Source organism: Elgaria multicarinata, chromosome 7 (assembly GCF_023053635.1).
Source record: "Elgaria multicarinata webbii isolate HBS135686 ecotype San Diego chromosome 7, rElgMul1.1.pri, whole genome shotgun sequence".
Classification (NCBI taxonomy): Eukaryota; Metazoa; Chordata; class Lepidosauria; order Squamata; family Anguidae; genus Elgaria; species Elgaria multicarinata.
This window is the reverse complement of record NC_086177.1, coordinates 72,519,114-72,537,463: the sequence shown is the minus strand read 5'-3', so window position 1 is coordinate 72,537,463 and position 18,350 is coordinate 72,519,114. Positions and strand designations below refer to the sequence as shown.

General features: G+C 38.8%; 1 protein-coding gene across 2 annotated transcripts in view; it reads left to right on the top strand.

Annotated features, from left to right (window-relative positions):
* The window catches only part of PDE7A (phosphodiesterase 7A), a 55,453-nt gene that overhangs the window by 1,696 nt on the left and 35,407 nt on the right, over window positions 1-18,350 (top strand). For both annotated transcript variants that reach the window (XM_063130793.1, XM_063130792.1), the window contains exon 2: window positions 12,220-12,280. In XM_063130793.1, coding sequence (XP_062986863.1) covers window positions 12,220-12,280 — 61 coding nt within the window. The remainder of the gene's footprint in view (window positions 1-12,219; window positions 12,281-18,350) is intronic.

The following is an 18,350-nucleotide window of genomic DNA, read 5'->3' as shown; positions in this document are numbered from 1 at the left end:
CGAATATGCTGGTTATTCATTTTGAAGGAGAATATAGACAAGAACTTAGAATTGTCACTGTTTTAAGAGCTATAACAAATAAAAACAAATCTTGCTTGTATTTACTTCATTCCATATTTTTCATTCCTCTCTTACTGAAAAGAAACACAGGCTTTATTTAGAGGTGACTCTTCTTTTTGGGGAGGGAATTAAAGTTACAAGTAAGTATCAAACATTCCTGATACCTTTTGTCTTTTTTAAAAAGAGACTTGGCTTCAAGGTGGGGGAATTGAGTAGTGAAATATGTGGGGAAGAGGTGCTTAATCCTTTCCCTTGTCGCCATTTTTCTTTGAATTCCCTCAGCAGCCTTTTCTCTCAGTAGGAAACAAACACAGGTAGATGTGCATTTAACACTGCAATATCCTGATTTGCAGAGGAAAGGCATAGTACATGAGGAAAAAGGATTCTTTTCTTCTCCGTCTTTACTTTTCTGCTCAGAATCTCCCCTTACACCAAAGCTGCTCTTTCTTTAATGGTAGCTGGCTCTGTTGCCCATATTTGCCCATGGTGTATAGATAGTCCCTTACACATGCTACAATATATGCCCTGGTCTAACTTCAGTTTAATACACACATATGATGATTTTTGATTTTAAAAAAGGCTCCCCAAAGCAGCTTGCATAAAAACACTGGATAATACAATAAAAATCAAGAGAATAAAACATAACAGCATGATTAGCAAGGAGAGAGAGAGAGGAATCTCTTTCACTTGTAGGTCCTGACCCAACAAGCTGAGACCTTTTCCTTACCATAGATGGTGACAGCTATATATTACAGAAACTCCTTGTGATAGCACAGAGCAATGAAGCTGGATTTAAGGCATTGTTATTCCTTTTGCAAAATTGCAAGTCTGTCTTTATAGTTGACAGTTATTTTCCTACTGCTTCTTCCCTCTGCAAATAGTTTGAGACTCTGAATCAAGGTAAAGGATCTTTAATATTAACCATAAAGACGCCTTAATAATATATTATCTTTAGAGAGCAATCCTAAGGCCCTAGCCAGTGTCTGGCGGCCATAGCGTAGTTTGGATTCCTGGATCCCAGTTCGAAGACAGTACTCCGACCTCAGACCTAGGAGTCCGAGCTCCCCTCCCCCTCACAGCTGGTGCAGATAGAACCATGATGGCTACCCTCTGAGCTCACAAAAGCAATCTTGTAGAGAAAGGAAAGGGGATGGTTCCATGGGCCGGGAGGGGACCGGAGAAATGGGGGTACAAGCAGTCCCCAGCCCTCCTCAGCCTCCTTCCTTCTCCTGGAGAGCGCTAGCTAGATGGGCAAAAATGCCCATCTAGCAAAAATGGTGAACAGGAGGAGTGTGGAGACGAAGATCACCTCTGCTGCTCTTCCCACTCTGCATGGGATGCATGTTATCCTCTGAGTTTGGAGGCTGATAGGATTACACTTTTAGTATCTTCAGTAAGAACTCCATTATATACAAAATATTTTTAAAACAAACAAGCAATTTGGGGAAAGTAAGCATCTTCAGTGCTTTCTATATATTTCAAAGTATTGTAGATTTAGGGAATGTGATTGTCACAAGCTCCCATGATTTTCAGCATAAGAGTTTGTGGGGTTTGTCATTCACATCCCCACAAGCATTCTCCATAAGCATCCGTTTTTCAGAAGCTGGGAAGAAGGTAGACTTAAATTCCGAATTCCTTCAATTTGGCTAGAGTAATGCCACTCAGAACAGATGAGTGTACCAACTGACTCCAATGAGCTTTCTGCATCATTTTACTACAGTCCACATGTCAAAATCAACTCTAGCATCCTGACTGTTGAATGCCCTCCCCTTGGAGGCCCAACTGGCGCCAACGCTGATTTTATTCTGGCGCCAAGTAACAAAGCCTTGAATGGTTAAATTCACCAAGTTTGCACATTGTTTTAACTGTTTTAATTGTTTTTATTGCTTTTAAGTTATAACTTGTTTTAACTTGATTCATGGTTTAATTTGTTTTTAGCTGTGTATATTTATTGTTTTATATTGTATGATTTTATCTGTATGTCACCCTGAGATCCTAGTGATACAGGGCGGGATACAAATGTTCTAAATAAATAAATTAAATAAATCTGGTTCTGTGATTTTAAGAATGAAGGTTAACAAAAAATGTGTAGCAGACACAACGTTTCACGAACAGTCCCGGTATTACTGACACTCATCCCAGATGCTATAGGCCAAGGTCCAATCTTCAAAAGAAAGTGGACTTTTAAACATTAATTGTTTTCTTCAAGACTAGTTTCAATCCTTGGAGGTCTAAGTATGAGGTGTTCTTATGACAGGTCAGCACCATCACACTGCTCTTATAGTTTATTTTGGCAGCATTAACTAGAAAGTTTGCAGTTAAGGTTTTAGTTGATAAACTTTCTAATCAAATACTCAACATGGATTAGTTTGTACAATATTACAATTTCATGCCAAAGAGTTATATCTGAGTCAGACCAATACTTTCTTGAATGGTAAAAGGCCCGTTGGTGGCATATTGTTACGTAGAAATAAGGAGGCAATATGTATCTTGAAGGTAGCAATGAAATAGTATTGAAATACATTGGTTAATTCTAATATATAATGGTGGGGAACTTTTGAGTAGTTCTAAAATTACTTCAGGGTCAAGCAGTAGAGAAAATGAGTAGACCTGGGACCTGCTGGTGCTTCTTTTGATCTGGTTTAAGGTCTGCTTTAGCAAAACGTTGTTTAGATCAACTAGCTGTTTTTTAAAAAAACCATGCAAGCTTCCAGTTGTTCTTAATCAAGATGTGGATTTTTAGAGAGAAAATCAATATTGTATGTGGAAGGTGATGGTTCGGTCAGCTGCTCTTGATTAGAATACATTCAGCACGCTGTACAAAATAACATAGGTCATATAATATACAAGTATTATATTCTTATCTTTAGGAGTACCCCACAGGCTTGTGTACTGTTCCTCATCTTTTCTCCCATGAAAATTTCACCCTCCCTTCTCAGCATTAACTGGTGTAGCAATACATCTGCACGGCTTGGGACCACAATACCTGATGGAACGCCTCTCCCGACATGAACCTACCTGTACACTGCGCTCAACATCTAAGGTCCTCCTTCGAGTGCCTACTCTGAGGGAAGCTCAGAGGATGGCAACAAGGGAGAGGGCCTTTTCAGTGGTGGCCCCCCAATTATGGAATGATCTCTCCGATGAGGCTCGCCTGGTGCCAGCATTGTTATCTTTTCGGCTCCAGGTCAAGACTTTTCTCTTTTCCCAGGCATTTAACAAAATTTAACAATGCTAAGTTTGTTTTTTAACGGACCCCAGAACTCTTGTTTTTAAATGGATACCGTTGTTTTTATACTGTTTATGTTTTTAATGATTTTAATTTTTGTATACTTTTTAATGTTCACTGTGTTTAACTTTTGTAAACCACCCAGAGAGCTTCGGCTATGGGGTGGTATATAAATGTAATCAATCAAATCAATCAAATCATTGATTAGCATTAAATCAAACCTAATTGTGATTAGCATTAGTGTCTGTTCAGATGTAACCTATACAATGGTCAATGCTGGGAAGGGAGGGTGACATTTCTGTGGGATTGGGGGGCGGTAAGATGGAGGGAAAGGAATAGGAGCGGCAGCGCTGCCATTTGCTGGGGCGGGGGGAGGGAGAGATGACTACTCAACAGTGTGTGAATACTCTACTCTATGGAGCACTACTTCCATGTATTATTATTTATTTATTTATTTATTTATATATTTATTTATATAGCACCATTAATGTACATGGTGCTGTACAGAGTAAAACAATAAATAGCAAGACCCTGCCGCATAGGCGTACATTCTAATAAAATCATAATAAAGCAATAAGGAGGGTAAGAGAATGCACCAAACAGGCAGTATAAAAGTCAGAACAATTCAAGTTTTAAAAGCTTTAGGAAAAAGAAAAGTTTTTAGCTGAGCTTTAAAAGCTGCGATTGAACTTGTAGTTCTCTAATGTTCTGGAAGAGCGTTCCAGGCGTAAGGGGCAGCCGAAGAAAATGGACGAAGCCGAGCAAGGGAAGTGGAGACCCTTGGGCAGGTGAGAAACATGACATCAGAGGAGCGAAGAGCACGAGCGGGGCAATAGTGTGAGATGAGAGAGGAAAGATAGGAAGGAGCTAGACAGTGAAAAGTTTTGTAGGTCAACAGGAGAAGTTTATATTGTAGCCCAACTGTGGCACGTAAATAGTCAGTGGAGTGGACTATTCACACTCTGTGGACTAAAGTGTCATCCGAGTGCACCATTGAGTTACTAGTGAATTGGACTAAAATTAATTAGATTGTTCACACTCCTTGGTTTGGTTTGCACAGAACAACCCTAAATTTAAATTGTATACAGTCTTATAATTATTTCTGTTTGTGAGTTTCCAAAGTTATTAAACTCTGATATCACTCCAGATAAGCTTGGCCTAATTTGAACAAGTTAGGAATGTGCTACACTTCTTTGTGTATATACTTCTGCTAGTACAGGCAGGTGTCCTGCAGCCTGTAAGAAAATTGCAGAAGTGAAATTCATGGTGGTGTATTTGCAGTGTTAAATATACACTTAAAAAATATAACTGAGGGTTGCTTGTTACAGGGGGAATTTGACTTCATATAAATAACTTATTTTGTGTACTGGGCACATTATAGTTTTTATAAATAACAAATACAAAATATTAATTTGTATTATGTCTTGACATGATAATCTAAATCACTATTTATATGTTTGCATGCTTTCCAATGCTTTTTTGCTCTGGAAAAACATTTCAGTCTCCAGCTAGCATAAACGTTTAGTTCCTTGAATGACTAGGATTTTTCTAGACAAGTTGCAATTCTATTGTTGCCCAATTTGGATTGTATGTTATAGAGACTCTTTCCCTGATAGGGTTAAAATAAATACTTTGGTCTTCTGTATTTCTAGCAGTAGTGATTGGATTAGCAGGACTCTTAAAGTAATTTCTGGCTGATAAGGGTAAGCATTTGAACAGTGGGCTGGTAAATGAGGATGGGGACAATTATTTCTCCAGTGACAATTGCATCTTTACCAGCAAAGAGAAAACAAACTTTATTTTTGGGTTTGATATGTGCCTAGATATGGATCAAGAGTAGGACTTGCAGCAACTGGTAAGAAGACCACGTCTCTTGTTTGTAGATCACAAGCAGTCTAATGCGAAATTGATTTTACATTCCTACAAGCTTCCCATCTAGATTCTCTTTGAAGCCCTCAGTAGGACCAACTTCTCCCTTTTGCCATTAACTATCCAGGGTCAATTATCTCAAAAGTCTTGGTGTATAGATTTAATTCCCCCAACAAACAAAGATAACCAAAAAGCTGGCATGATGAGTGATCCAGTGCCTGGTCATGGTTCTTAAATTCATGTTAGCACCCGACTTTATATTGAAGCTGGGCTGGTTATTTATAATTTATGGCTTGCAGGTTCAGATGCAGGCATTGTATGATGTTGCTGGTGAAAGTCTTTCATTTTTAGGTGATACACATTTTTTTGAGGTAGTGCCTTCATTAGAACACTAGACTTCTGGGAAATATTAAAACAATTACAGTGTGTTATTTGTCTCATTAGAGACTGGTTTCTTATTGAACCAACTCCTTAATGGGACTGAAGTCTATGTTTGGGAGGAACTTTTTCCTTCATTCCCAAATGATTTAAACTATGAATTTTTAAAGCAGGGGTTTCAGTTGGCTTTTAGAGGCTTCTCCTACATTTGTTTAAAAGGCAATTTAGCAGATAATTCCTGTTAATGCATGAAAACAGCATGTGGTTTAGAAAATTATATGGCATTGGAATAGAATTAAAATGTGATATTCCAACCCAAAATTCTTTAACGGAAATAGAAAAACATTATAATAAAAATAATGGCTTGGATCCAAAGATCCTGTTGCAGAAGGGGCTAGTAAGAGAATATAGGCATAAATAGTTCTGTTATTACACAAGGATCATACTGCTGATATCCCCATCACCATTACCTCACCTGGCGGGACCTAGTTTGGCGTGGGGGGCAAAGTTGGGGAAAACTATCAAGTGCCTTCCACTTGAGCAGTAGTAATTTTGAATTCAAGCCATTGTAGTTTTAAAGAAATCGTAATATGAAAATGTAGAACCTGCACTAGAGAAATTGAGAAATTTGTTTTTGAGTTGAACTTATTTCTGTAAAATGTTCCAAACACAAATATGTAAAAACAACTTGCAGTGATTGTGGACTAATTTATGATTCTCTTTCTAAATCAGTGTAATCCTGTGCCTGATTGAGTAGTGAAACAAGTGTGACTTGGAAGAAGAATGATTTTATTCTTCACTAGTTTAAATTCCGTTTGAGGTCTAGGTTATACTGATTAAATACTTGATTTGACCTCTTTAAAATCATTGTATGGTCTTCAAATCTTGTCTAGTAACAGAACGATTTATTCCTGTATTCTCTTACCTATTCCTGTATTCTCTTACTTTTCCTATATTCTCAGACTTCAATTTGAGACTTTCAGCATATTTGAAAATTATCTATTGATGTATTCCTATGCGTTTAGTGAATACAAGCAGTTGGAACTTCCAAGAAATGTCTTTTGAAGTGAAGGTGCCACCCTAAGAATAGTTTTTTGTTTGCTTGTTTGGATTGTTGGCCCTGTTCAGACAACACGCTAAACCATGCTGCTTAACCAGAAAATGGTTAATGGAATGCATTGAGGTTAATGCATTCTGTTAACCATTTTGTGGTTAAGCAGCATGGTTTAGTATGTTGTCTGAATGGGACATAGTGAACCTGCATGTAGAGGCTGTTCTTAATTTTATCTTCAGGCAAAGCACTTGCGGAGTAATTCATTCAAACTTGAGCACTTTGGATCATGATGATGTTACATTGCATGTGTATTTACTGCATTTTAGGGGAGGAGAAGGAGATGCAGGGATGCTGCCAAAACTTCTCAAGTAACCTGGTTTGGATGATTAGCTAACTCACAGTTGTTTAGTATGGGTTGTTTGTGAGTGGTCAGGAGTGAGTGTGTTGTCTCCTGCCTGCTTCTACTTTGCTAAACAACCCAGGAGCTAGGTTATTTGCTGTGAAGTCCGATTCTGGAACTCTGTGTTGTTGAGGGAGAACAACTCATAGTTTTATCCCAAGAATAAACCATGGGTTAAAACTCTGGGTTGTTTTTCCCTCAACAACAAAGAGTTCTGGGTTTGGATATTGTGGTGATAGCCCAGGAATGGGACATTTCTTGGTTGGAATGGAAGTGGGCAAGCAGTTGGGAGCTACCATACTTGTTCGATCTTGTGCCCTCACAAATAACCCATGGTTTCTTAACCATAAGTGTTTAATAGTGCAAACCAGGTCTGTAGGTGTGATATGTATTACTTAGTTTACATTAAGTGATTTCAATAAATAAGTTAAGCACAAACTTCAGTGTCTCCCATTTTAATAAAGGAGACATACAAAAGTTCAGCATGGGTTTTGCTGATAAATATTACAATTTAATACAAATACCTAACATGTATATCCATTTTGTGTTTTTAGAGTTAGATATTTTATTTAGACACTGCTATCCTTCCTATTGGACATAGAGGCCCCTAAGGAAGCTCTCAGTAAGGTATGTGTTTAGGTCTAGCACAGAGGCAAACATGCAGCAGTCTTTCAAAACAAAGCAGTTTTTCCGATGGTTTTGTCTTCCACAGTTTGTAGTTGACATGTATAAAACTAATTACTATTTCAAGAGAGATCCATAGCATGTCCTGAGTGAAGGTTTATTCTATACATAGGTGTACCTTTATCTCCTTCCAATTTGGTAACCAAGTTCCTTAAATGGGGGTAGGCAACCTAGGATTGTATCCAATGTTAGTTCTATTTAGAGTAAAATAAATAGAGTAGACCCATTGAAATGAATGGGGTTGAAATTAGACAAACATTGGATGCAACCCATTTTGCCCTCCAGATGTTTTGGAATACAACCCCCATTATCTCTCACCATTGGCCGTGTTGACTGGGGCTTATGGGAGATTCAGTCAAATTTTTTTAAGGGCACCAGGGTGCCTATCCGTGTTCTAGAAAATTAACAGTGTTTTTCAGGGTCTAATATGTGTAAGGAGATAAAAACGGCACTCCAGCCAAGGCAACTTTATTTTTATATTCAGGAATATTTATGAGAGGTGCACATTGTACACAAACCTGAGGCATATATTCAATGAGATCCTTGTGCCTGATGGCCTTCAGCCAAATTATTAATGTTAGGTTTATTTGAGCCTTATTGGCACTTCTTGAGGACCAGTTTTTCCCTTATTGTTTTTGATATTACAGTGTCCCTTCTGTTTTCTTTTTGGAATCTCATAACACATACCTAGCCTCATTGAAAATGGATGGAGAATTACTTTGTTAATTTTTTTTCACTGAGTAAAATTTGCATTTTTATTTGATTCCTCTTTATTTGTGATAATTTTTAATGGCCTAGGGGAGAAATTTTAGGCTTTCGGACTTTATGCTCAGAGCAGGGTGAGTAGTATGCAACCATTCTCCTCCGCAAATGACATTGCAAGAGAGGATTGAGGGCTTCCTAAAACTCCTCCCAAAAGTCCTGAATGCTTCCCTCTACTGTATGACCCTGGTTAAGAATTGCTGATTTAGGCAGCCATATGTTGCTGAGTGTCCCACGTTTAAATCTGTGTTCCCCCTCTTCCTGTCCTGAATTGTTTTTCTTTTGTATGGGAAAGATAGAAAGGGAAGGTAAGAGATTGTGTTTGGGGAACCTGTAACCTCTTGCATGAAAGCAAACATTTCAAATGCCCCTTCTGCCTATGAACTGCAAAGGGAAGAAGAACTGTTTTCAGCTCCTTGAAAACCATATATTTATTATTATTATTATTATTATTATTATTATTATTATTATTATTATTTGTATTTGTATCCCGCCTTTTGCCCAATGCTGGGCCTCAAGGTGGCCTTTATCTGCCTTTGTGACATTGGCCATGACACTAATCCCCACCTTAATCTCGGATCCATTTGCTCGGATCCAACAAGGAGGTGTGGGAATAAAGAATCGAGATTTAATTTGGGCATACAGAAGTGAGCAAAAAACAGCACAGCTATTGTCTATAGAAACACAAAGCTGACAGTTCAAGATTGGGGAAAGCTGGGATGCAGATCTTGGAAAAGTTGTTGGGCATCCTGCTAATATAAGTCAAAGAAACTGATTATGGCTAACTATGGTGAGTAAGGATGGAGGCAGCTGAAACGGTGTAGCTGTGGCAGCAGACAGATGTACCAGTCATAAGGTAGGGGATAGGGTATCTCTGGCCTAATCTAGTCCATGGAGGCTCCCCATCTGTACTGCAGGCTTTCTTAAATTCCTCCACCACTGTTACCTGCAATTTGTGATTAGAGGTAACGGGATTCCTCTGTGCACTGCTCCCACTCCTAATTGGGGAGACAAGTGTTACACAGGGGAATTCCCTGTTACCCAATCATACATCGGTATGCAGGTGCATCAATACTTAATGGTGTCCCAATGAAAACAATGAGACATATGTGAAGGAGACGTCTGGCTTGGCTGGCACTGGGAGAAGTGGCTCCTTCCAGTACTGGGATGACAAGCAGTGTGTGAAGGAGATGCCCAACTTAACTGGCACTGGGAGGGGTGGCTAAGCCATGTCCCTTTCTCTGTGCTGAGAGAGGCTTGGAACTTTCTCAGCACTGAGCAAGGCAACTTATTTATTTCATTTCATTTCATTTCTATATCGCCCAATAGCTGAAGCTCTCTGGGCGGTTCACAAAAATTAAAACCATGAAGAGCATAATAAAACAACAATTGAAAAACACAAATACAAAATACAATATGAAAAGCACGACCAGGATAAAACCACACAGCAAAAATTGATCTAGGTTAAAATATGTGATTAAAACAGCAGAGTTTAACTTGGGCAGGGGGAAGGATGTCACACTTGCTGATGTCATCTAGCTCCCCCAGAGGGCTGCCCCCCCACCGCAATTCAGCTCACCGTTCCTATTGTGAGGAGGGAAACAGGGCAGAGTGAAAGAAGTGGTGCAAAGCCAGCTGAAATGGAAAGTTTAAGCTGAAATACTCCTGCTTCTCAGCTAAACAGCCAGTATCATGGCCACATTCCTGCCTTTTGCTTGATCTCTCACTAGTACTTCAGAATAAATTCAAGGGTAGCATGTCTCCTGCAAAGGTGCTATTGAAATGTAGGAACTGTCAATTTTCCTGAAACAGTAGTAGCTCTCTGATAATTAAGAACCTTTTAAGACAATATACTTTGGAGTGTTTGACCTCTGTAGTTATGAGGGTATCATGTTCCATGCCCGGTAGATTTCAACATTGTTGGCTGTAGACAGGGGTAGTGTTCTGTGCACTTTTGGAGGTCAAGTCTGTCAACGTTAGCAGTGGGAACTCTGAATATGCATAATACTCTGATTTACAGAGTTAACTCTTTAAATATTGTTAAGGAAAACTTTAATTTAAATGTATCTTCAACCTTTAGTCCTGTTTTGTCTCCATTCTTATATTTTTACTGGAAAAATGATTAAAAGCAAATATGCTTGTTTTTTATATGTGCAAAATGGTTACCTAGAAAACAGATGAGAGAGGATGATTGATAAATAGCTAATTCTATGTAGTTAAAATGTCTAGAATTCATTGCATGGAGATTATGAATAACTATAGTGGGATTACATTCATAGTGTTTATAACTCACTGTGGAATTGTAGATGTAACTCTCTCCACCCATTAACCATAGTTAAATTATTGTTATTTCTTTTTATGCTATTTTTTTTATAAAATAATCCTCAAAGCAGTTTGCAGAGGTTGAGTTGCAAGACTGTTCATTCAACATGATTGTATACAAATATCCTCTCTTGTCCCCCTCTAGCCTTAACCTTGGTTATGGGCTGCATCAATACTGACTGTAACCCCAGTTTATTAAGTAGGGTTTGAAACTGGTTACAAACTTGGTTGGGAGTGAATCCCTGCTAACATTAAACATGTTTATCACTTTTTATTTTAAAAATTCTGTAATCCACCAATGTTTATAAATGAATTCAAAGGAGCTAAGAGTAAAATGAAACATCAGTTACATAAATGTCAGAGAAAGTTTAAAGACAACAAATTAGAACAACATAATGAAAGCGCCAGAAAACAACTAATAATAGCCAACACAAAGAAAAAATAATAACCCGAAAATATCCCACAGCAACCTAAGCTTATTCTAAAAGTCTTCTGAAAGATTGAGTTTTTTAATTGGTACCTAAAGGCAGTGCTGAGGCTAAACAGGCCGCCATGGAGAGGCTGTTCCATAAAGATTCCTACCAAACCCATTTGCTGAGGTCTTGAATTGAATGCCTGAGGGCATGTATATGGAGGACGGCTGTTCTTCAGATACCCAGATTTCAACACTTTTAGAGTTTTATAGGCAGCATCTTAAATTGATAACTGGAGATAAATAGGCAATCAGTGCAGATCAAATAACACTACAGTAATAGTTATCCTGGCCATAGTTATCCTTGATAAGACATTTGAAGCATTTTACTATAGTGTTATTTGATCAATTTAAGATGCTGCCTCTTACCAAGATTTCAGCCCTTTTAGGGATTTTTAGGTATCTGAAGAATTGCCTTCCTCCATATACATGCGCTCAGGAATTCAATTCAAGACTTAAGCAAATAGTTTGGTAGGAGTCAGGCATATTCGTTTCAGCTGGTAAAGAGCACTCCTGGTCACTGCTGCCACCTTAGTTTCTAGAAGCAGATTACAGATCACAATTTTGGATCACTCCCTAGACTGCAAACCTGATTCTTCAAGGGGAGTGTATCTCTGTCCAAATCAAGCTGAGTCCCCATGTGTATGTCTGGGAGCGGGGAATGAAATGTGCCATCCAGTGACCCACTTCCTTAAACATGGTTAAGGGTTGAGCTGTATTATGTTTTTACCAGCCCTAACCATACTTTGAATGATCTGGGAGACATCAAAAGGGAAAAAGTTTTCTGTGTTTTATGAAAACTACTGACAATTTATCCCCTTGTAGATATGTACCCCATATGAACAAAAGGTCATGATATTTTAGAGAAAGCTTTCTTTGTTGGAAAAAATCTATTTATAACAGAGTTAGTGTCTTTTTGGTAAAATCAGAAATTAAGGCTCATTTAAAAAGCAGGAATAAAGTTTTCTGTTGTTTTTTTTTATTTCCAGAGACGTGGGGCAATTTCCTATGACAGTTCTGATCAAACTGCATTGTACATTCGAATGCTAGGTAAGTGTGGTCACTTGTCGAAACACCCAGATCTATGTGTGGGGCACTTAAAATATTTTAACAGATTTTCAGTTTTTGTTCCTCCCTCTGCTTTCAAGTACTTGTTTTTGCTGATTGTTGGTTTGGCTCTAATTATTCTGATTTTGTTCAGCACAAATTTCATTTAGAGTCAAGCAGGATACATAAGGAGATGGTGGTCAGGAGATTACAGGCTCCTCAGTAATGCAGATCTAAATGGGAAGGGGTGGGTGGGGGAGGACCCAAATGTTAGAGAGAATAGTATGAATGTATACTAACACTATACATAAAATGTGAAATATGATCAAAGTCTGAAATTCCTGAGGTGTTAATGACCTTTGCTTTCTTTAAAGGTTAGCTTTTGTAGCTGTGTTTTTTATTTCAAATGTGTAACGATTAAAGCATATTCTTGGTACATGTGAGATTAAGAACTTGTTTTGGTTAAAGCTGTGTTTGAATGATTCATATAAACCAATATTTGTATAGGATAGTTTTAGCTTAAGTTGTAAACTAAATATTACCATGTGCTAGCAATCATGAAATAGCGTGACTGCAACAGGAAAAGAGGAGTGGGAGGAGTTTCAGTGTAAATAATTCAAATTGCTTTCCATTAATATTCACCAAAGGTAAGAGAGGAATCCAAAATCATTTGTAATCAGTGTTCTGTGTCCACAAAAAGATAACAAACTTTGCATAGGTTATTGGCTCCTATGTGTTTGGCAGAGATGTGCTGGTAGACTTTTGCATTTGAAACTATTGTCCCTAAAGTAAAATCTTCAGTTGTAGTGCTGAGCTGTTGAAAGTCTTCCAACAGTAGTAGGTGTTGCAGGGGCAAAATATAAAGCTCTCATTTGCCACCTGTGCACCCTATTCCAATCTCAGAGTATTCCCACTTTATGGGAGAACTGCAATCCTGTTTATGTATATAGCAAATTGGAAGTAGCTGCTGCTTTAAAAATGGCAAGGAATTCTTCTTAGCATTATGTGTTGTTGTTTTCCTTTCTGCTGTATACAAAATTATCCTTGTATTCATATTTCTGTTGGTTTGTCTGTGTCTTTATCTTTCTCACACAAACAGATTTGCATCAAACTTTACACTATAGCCTTGGAAACTTAGTTGCTTTTCACTGGACTCCAAATAGGCAAGCTTCAGCAGTGGCTGCACTACATCTATTGGCTTTGTTGCTTATTCTCCTTTAAGAGCAATGTCAGGATGTTGCCTTAGTTCCATCTATTGGTATCTTGGTATTTTACAGAGGCAGAAAAACAACAAACATTAACATTTTATTTAAGGATTTATAAGGCACTTTTCAGGGCTTTGCCAAATCAAACATACATTACAGGAATAGTAAGATACAAGTCAATAATATATAGGAAATATTAGAGGAAGAAAGCTGATTTAGAAAGTTGTACTTTAGCATATTAGCTATTTGCAAGTTAGTCAAAAGCAACCGCAAAGGTTTTATAAGGCTTGCTTAATAGAGGCACAACTCTATTGGATGTTAAAAGCTGAGGAGCCACCACGGAAAAGGCCAGGTGTGGTGTGCTCAGTAACTTAGCAGATTTTAAGAGGTGGGCACTCAAGCCGGCCCTCCGAAGCAGGAACTTACAGGTGAATACAGGTCCCAAACTGTTTAGGGGTTTGAATGTTAATAACAAAGTTTTGAATTGGGCTTTGAGGTGTTTAGGCAGCCAATGCAGCTGGCACAAAATTGGTGTAATGTGTACAGATTCTCTGAACCCAGCAGCTGCATTTTGCCCTAGGTGAAGCTTCTGAACCATTTTTAGAGGTAGTTCCACATGACGTACCTTATAGCAGTCCAATTTGCAGATAACTAGTGCATGAAAAACTGAGGTTAAGTCTGGGTTCTACATAGCACTGCAATTGGCAAACCAGCCTGAACTAATCAAAAAGCACTCTTGACCACTGTTGCCAGCTAAGCTTCTCCATATAGCACCAACAGGCTGTGCACCTGATACTTTTTGGGGAGTGAAACCTCATCCAAGATCATTCTAGGCCATTATCCATCTTTGCTGACTTCTCAGCCCACAGCCTCTATTTTTCCAGGGTTACGTTTCAGGTTGCTCTCCTTCATGTATTCCATTACTGGATCCAGAGATCCATGCCACTACCTCTTTGGATTTTGAGGTAGTAAAGCTGTATGTTATCTACATATTGGTGGCACTGCAGTCTAAACCTCTGGATGACTTCTTTCAGTGGCTTCATATAAATGTTGAAAAACATAGGTGATAGGATGGAGGTCTGGGCACCCCACAGGCCATTGTCAATGGCAAATGGTGCTGAGCGGTCTAGCAGAACCAGGAAGATTGCACTCCCAATATCTTGTTCCTGGCTCAAATAATCCATCAGGGTGACCAAGGCTGCTTCCATCCTGAAGTCATGTATGAATTCAGATTGTGGAGGATTTAAATAATCCATTTCCTCCAAAATAATTTGGTGCTAAGAATCCACCATCCTTTCCAGTACCTTGCCCAGAAAAGAAAGGTTAGAGGCTGGATGGTGGTTGTCATAGGTATCAAGGGTCTAGACTAGGTTTCCTTACTGCTTCTTTTAGGGTAGTACAGCCTTCTCTGTGGCAGCCTTCACTACCTCTGTGTTCAAGTCTTCAGACTTGCTGTGGAAGCTTTTAATAGCCATCATGGCTCTGAAATCGAAAGTGGTCTTGACGTTGATGTTGAAATCCAACACCTCATCTGCTAGCTCAGACAAGATTTATTATCCTTATGAGCAGCAGGATGGGCGATACTGCATCAGAACCCCCAACACCCAACCTATCTTGGGAGTGCAACACTAGGTATAGGCACTCATAACTGGTAGACTGCAAGACATGACACCTAATCAGAGAGATGAAATCATTGTAGACCAAGGTACCCCTCCCTGCTCTTCAAGTTGTGACTGGTGCTGCACATGATAGGCAGGAGAACATATCTGGGAGAGAGTCATACCACACCTCTCATCCAGCTGGATTTGTTATGCATTCAGTGTTAGTGTGTTCATCATAGATGAAGCCATAGATGATAAATACTGACCTGGTACTCTTCAGCAACACCATCAGACTTGTGGGGACTGCGGGACAGTCACTAGGATTCCCAAAGTTAAAGGGGCAGAATGGAAGTTGAGAGAGTGCATAGTTGTGACCCTCCATGGCTTGGGGACTATAGCATCTGAAGGACCGCCGGTTCCCATATGTTCCTGCCTGTGCCTTAAGGTAACCATTGGAGGCCCTGCTAGAGAGCGGAAATGATGAAGCCATGGAAAAAAAGTTTCCCCTCCAAGATGGGCAATTTTTTTAAAAAGGAAAAGTATGCATTATTTAGTGCTTTTTCCAGATCTAAAGTCACTTTGTTTAGATATTGTGTTTGGTGTATTAAGGACAATTAAAAATTCACTGAGTTTACTTTAAATGATTTTACTGAAACTTTGATCAGCAACACAAGTTATACATAATACATTTTTGGTTCCTATTTTATCTAAGATTAGAGGGAACTTAGCAGTAGTCCCCAAAATACGTGACATTCTAGAAGCCAGAAGAAGTGTGAAGAGCTGGAGGAAGATTGGTGTACAGTATCTGTTCCAGTTTGTAAAAGATACTTTAGATCAATAATTTTAATAAGGAATGGAAGAAATAACCATGCTTGAGATCTTACATAGAATATAAAAAAAATACTCCCATGGCTTCAACATATATAAAACTCTTCCTATTCCATAGAAACCATATTGGCAGAATAAAGGCCAAGTCGTGATATGTGAACACCTTGTCTTATGATTTTTATCCGTCATTTTTTTTTAAAAAAATCATAATCTAAAATTGTTCAATGTTCCCAATTTTCAGATAAAAACAATGATCCTTGTGGAATTGCGGGGGGGGGGGGGGGAATAGAAGCCAGTACTCCCTTTTTCTATTCTCTCCCTTTCCCCTTCTCTTCTCTCAACCCTGCTCCAAGTGTCCCCACAAATTGAGATTTAGTCGGTGGCTGCTATTGGACAACATTGAGATAATAATCAACTCAACTGTTGTTTATCTAGGGGGTACTTCCCATACAACATGATAATAATCAACTGTGGTCTAGATTAGGATCAGCGTTGAGTTGACTGTTAGTCCACGCTGAGTTGACTCACTCATCCCTGCCCTCTCCCCAGTCCTCCCGCTAGTATCCCATCAGCCATTGCTGCTAAAATCCATCCTACTGTTTGGACAAGAGGGGCAGCTGCCGCTTTGACTGAGGTTGCCTTGTGACTCTGTGGCTGATGAAATAACCAATGGTGGCTGAGGAAATAACCAACAGTGCCCTCCACACAACACGATAACCAACAGTGGTTCAAATAGCTAACTCTGCACAGCATTGGTTATTCGCATAGGTTATTTCAGAAAAATAGCCAACGTTTAGTTAAAAAAATCTCCCTCCATGCAACCGTCGACTATACCAACCATTAGTTATCTTGTCTGAACCCAGTCAGTGATTACTTGTAAGCACTTCTTTTTTGTTTTGGCCCACAAATTGTAGAATGTGCTTTCTAGAGAGATCTGTGTGGTACTGACTTGCACAAGCAAATACCTTTTTATTCTTGCAAGGCCTTTAAATACTTTGAAAGCTGCTTTAAAAATTGCCATTTTTCGTGCTGTTTTGATATTTACCTTCTGCTTTAACATGTTGTTTTCCTGCTGCTTTTAAATTTGTGTTTTTAAGTAATGTTACTGGCTTTTGTTGTGATGCTTTATTGTGCATATGGTCACCTAGAAATGAAATAAATGAAATGTCTGGCTTGTCTTCCCCCTTACCCGTCGTCTCTGGCCTCCGCCACCACCATAACACGATCTGTCAGTCAATTCTGTGATGCCCCATTACCTTCCAGAACAGTCCTCTCCTCCTTGTCCCAGAACACAAGACGAACTTGCCAAACTTGCATAGGTGAGGAATAATATTACTCGGGGAGAGTGAAATACAGCTATTTAGTAGTTAAGGGACCTAACATAGCATCTCACTCAGTATTTACAGTTCAAATGCCTACCACAGATCCCAAACTTCAGTTAATAAATGTATTTAAAAAAAACCTCAAGACTCTGGCTCTTGCCCCTTGCTTCCCTCCCCCAGCTCTGCCCCCAAAGGGATAACTCCCTTTAGCATTGCCCATTCAGTGGCCACCTGCACCAGTCCTAGACTCAATGCCAAGAAGCTTCTAGGTAGACCAGTTTGGCGCACTAGTTTCCAGTGGTGTGTGTTAAAAATCTTTTTTTATAGAATCTTTATAAGTGAAACATAAACTTTCAGTTAAGAGTGCAATAGTAACCATGTTTATCACATGAATATTAGCATTTGAGCCTGTAAATTTGGACAGTAAATTGCATGACTGCTTTCAATATTTTCTTTCATAAAATGCATATCTAATTATCGTTCTGATTAGCAAAATTAAATTGGAGAAGAAATCCTAGATCCATTTTAATGTCATCTTTTGAGAAACCTGCATAAAATACAGTAGCAGTAGTATATACTGTTAAACCGCAATCTACAAATGAAATGGTCATGTGGAATAGATAGTATAGTTTCTGTTAGCATTAACAAACATTTGCTATCTTTCCCTTTGAAGATAAAGATTATAGCACATCTAATTCGATAGAGGCAAGTCATATAACTTAACAATGTGGTGGGGATAGGGATAAAACCATGCCAGGCTATTTTGATATTATATGGTAGAAGGGAAGGTAGTTCCTGGATTTTCTTGATTTAGGGAGTAATATTGAAACTGATGATTTTAACGCAAACAAAGACTAATTATTAAATGCCTTCTCGGCAGCTAATCATTTTATATTGGCCATATTTTTGAATGGCACAAAAGCTTGAAGGGGCAGCAATGTTGGCTCTGTACACTGACTCACCTCCCCAAAGGGATGACTTTATTTGGCATTACCTATTTGATGTCCAATCCCTCCAGTATGAAAAGGAGTAGAGAATAGCTGAGTTCTCCTCTAAGGCACTGTGGCTGCTGATTCGTGTGTCATCATAAACATAGTCAAATGGATCCTTGGAAGCG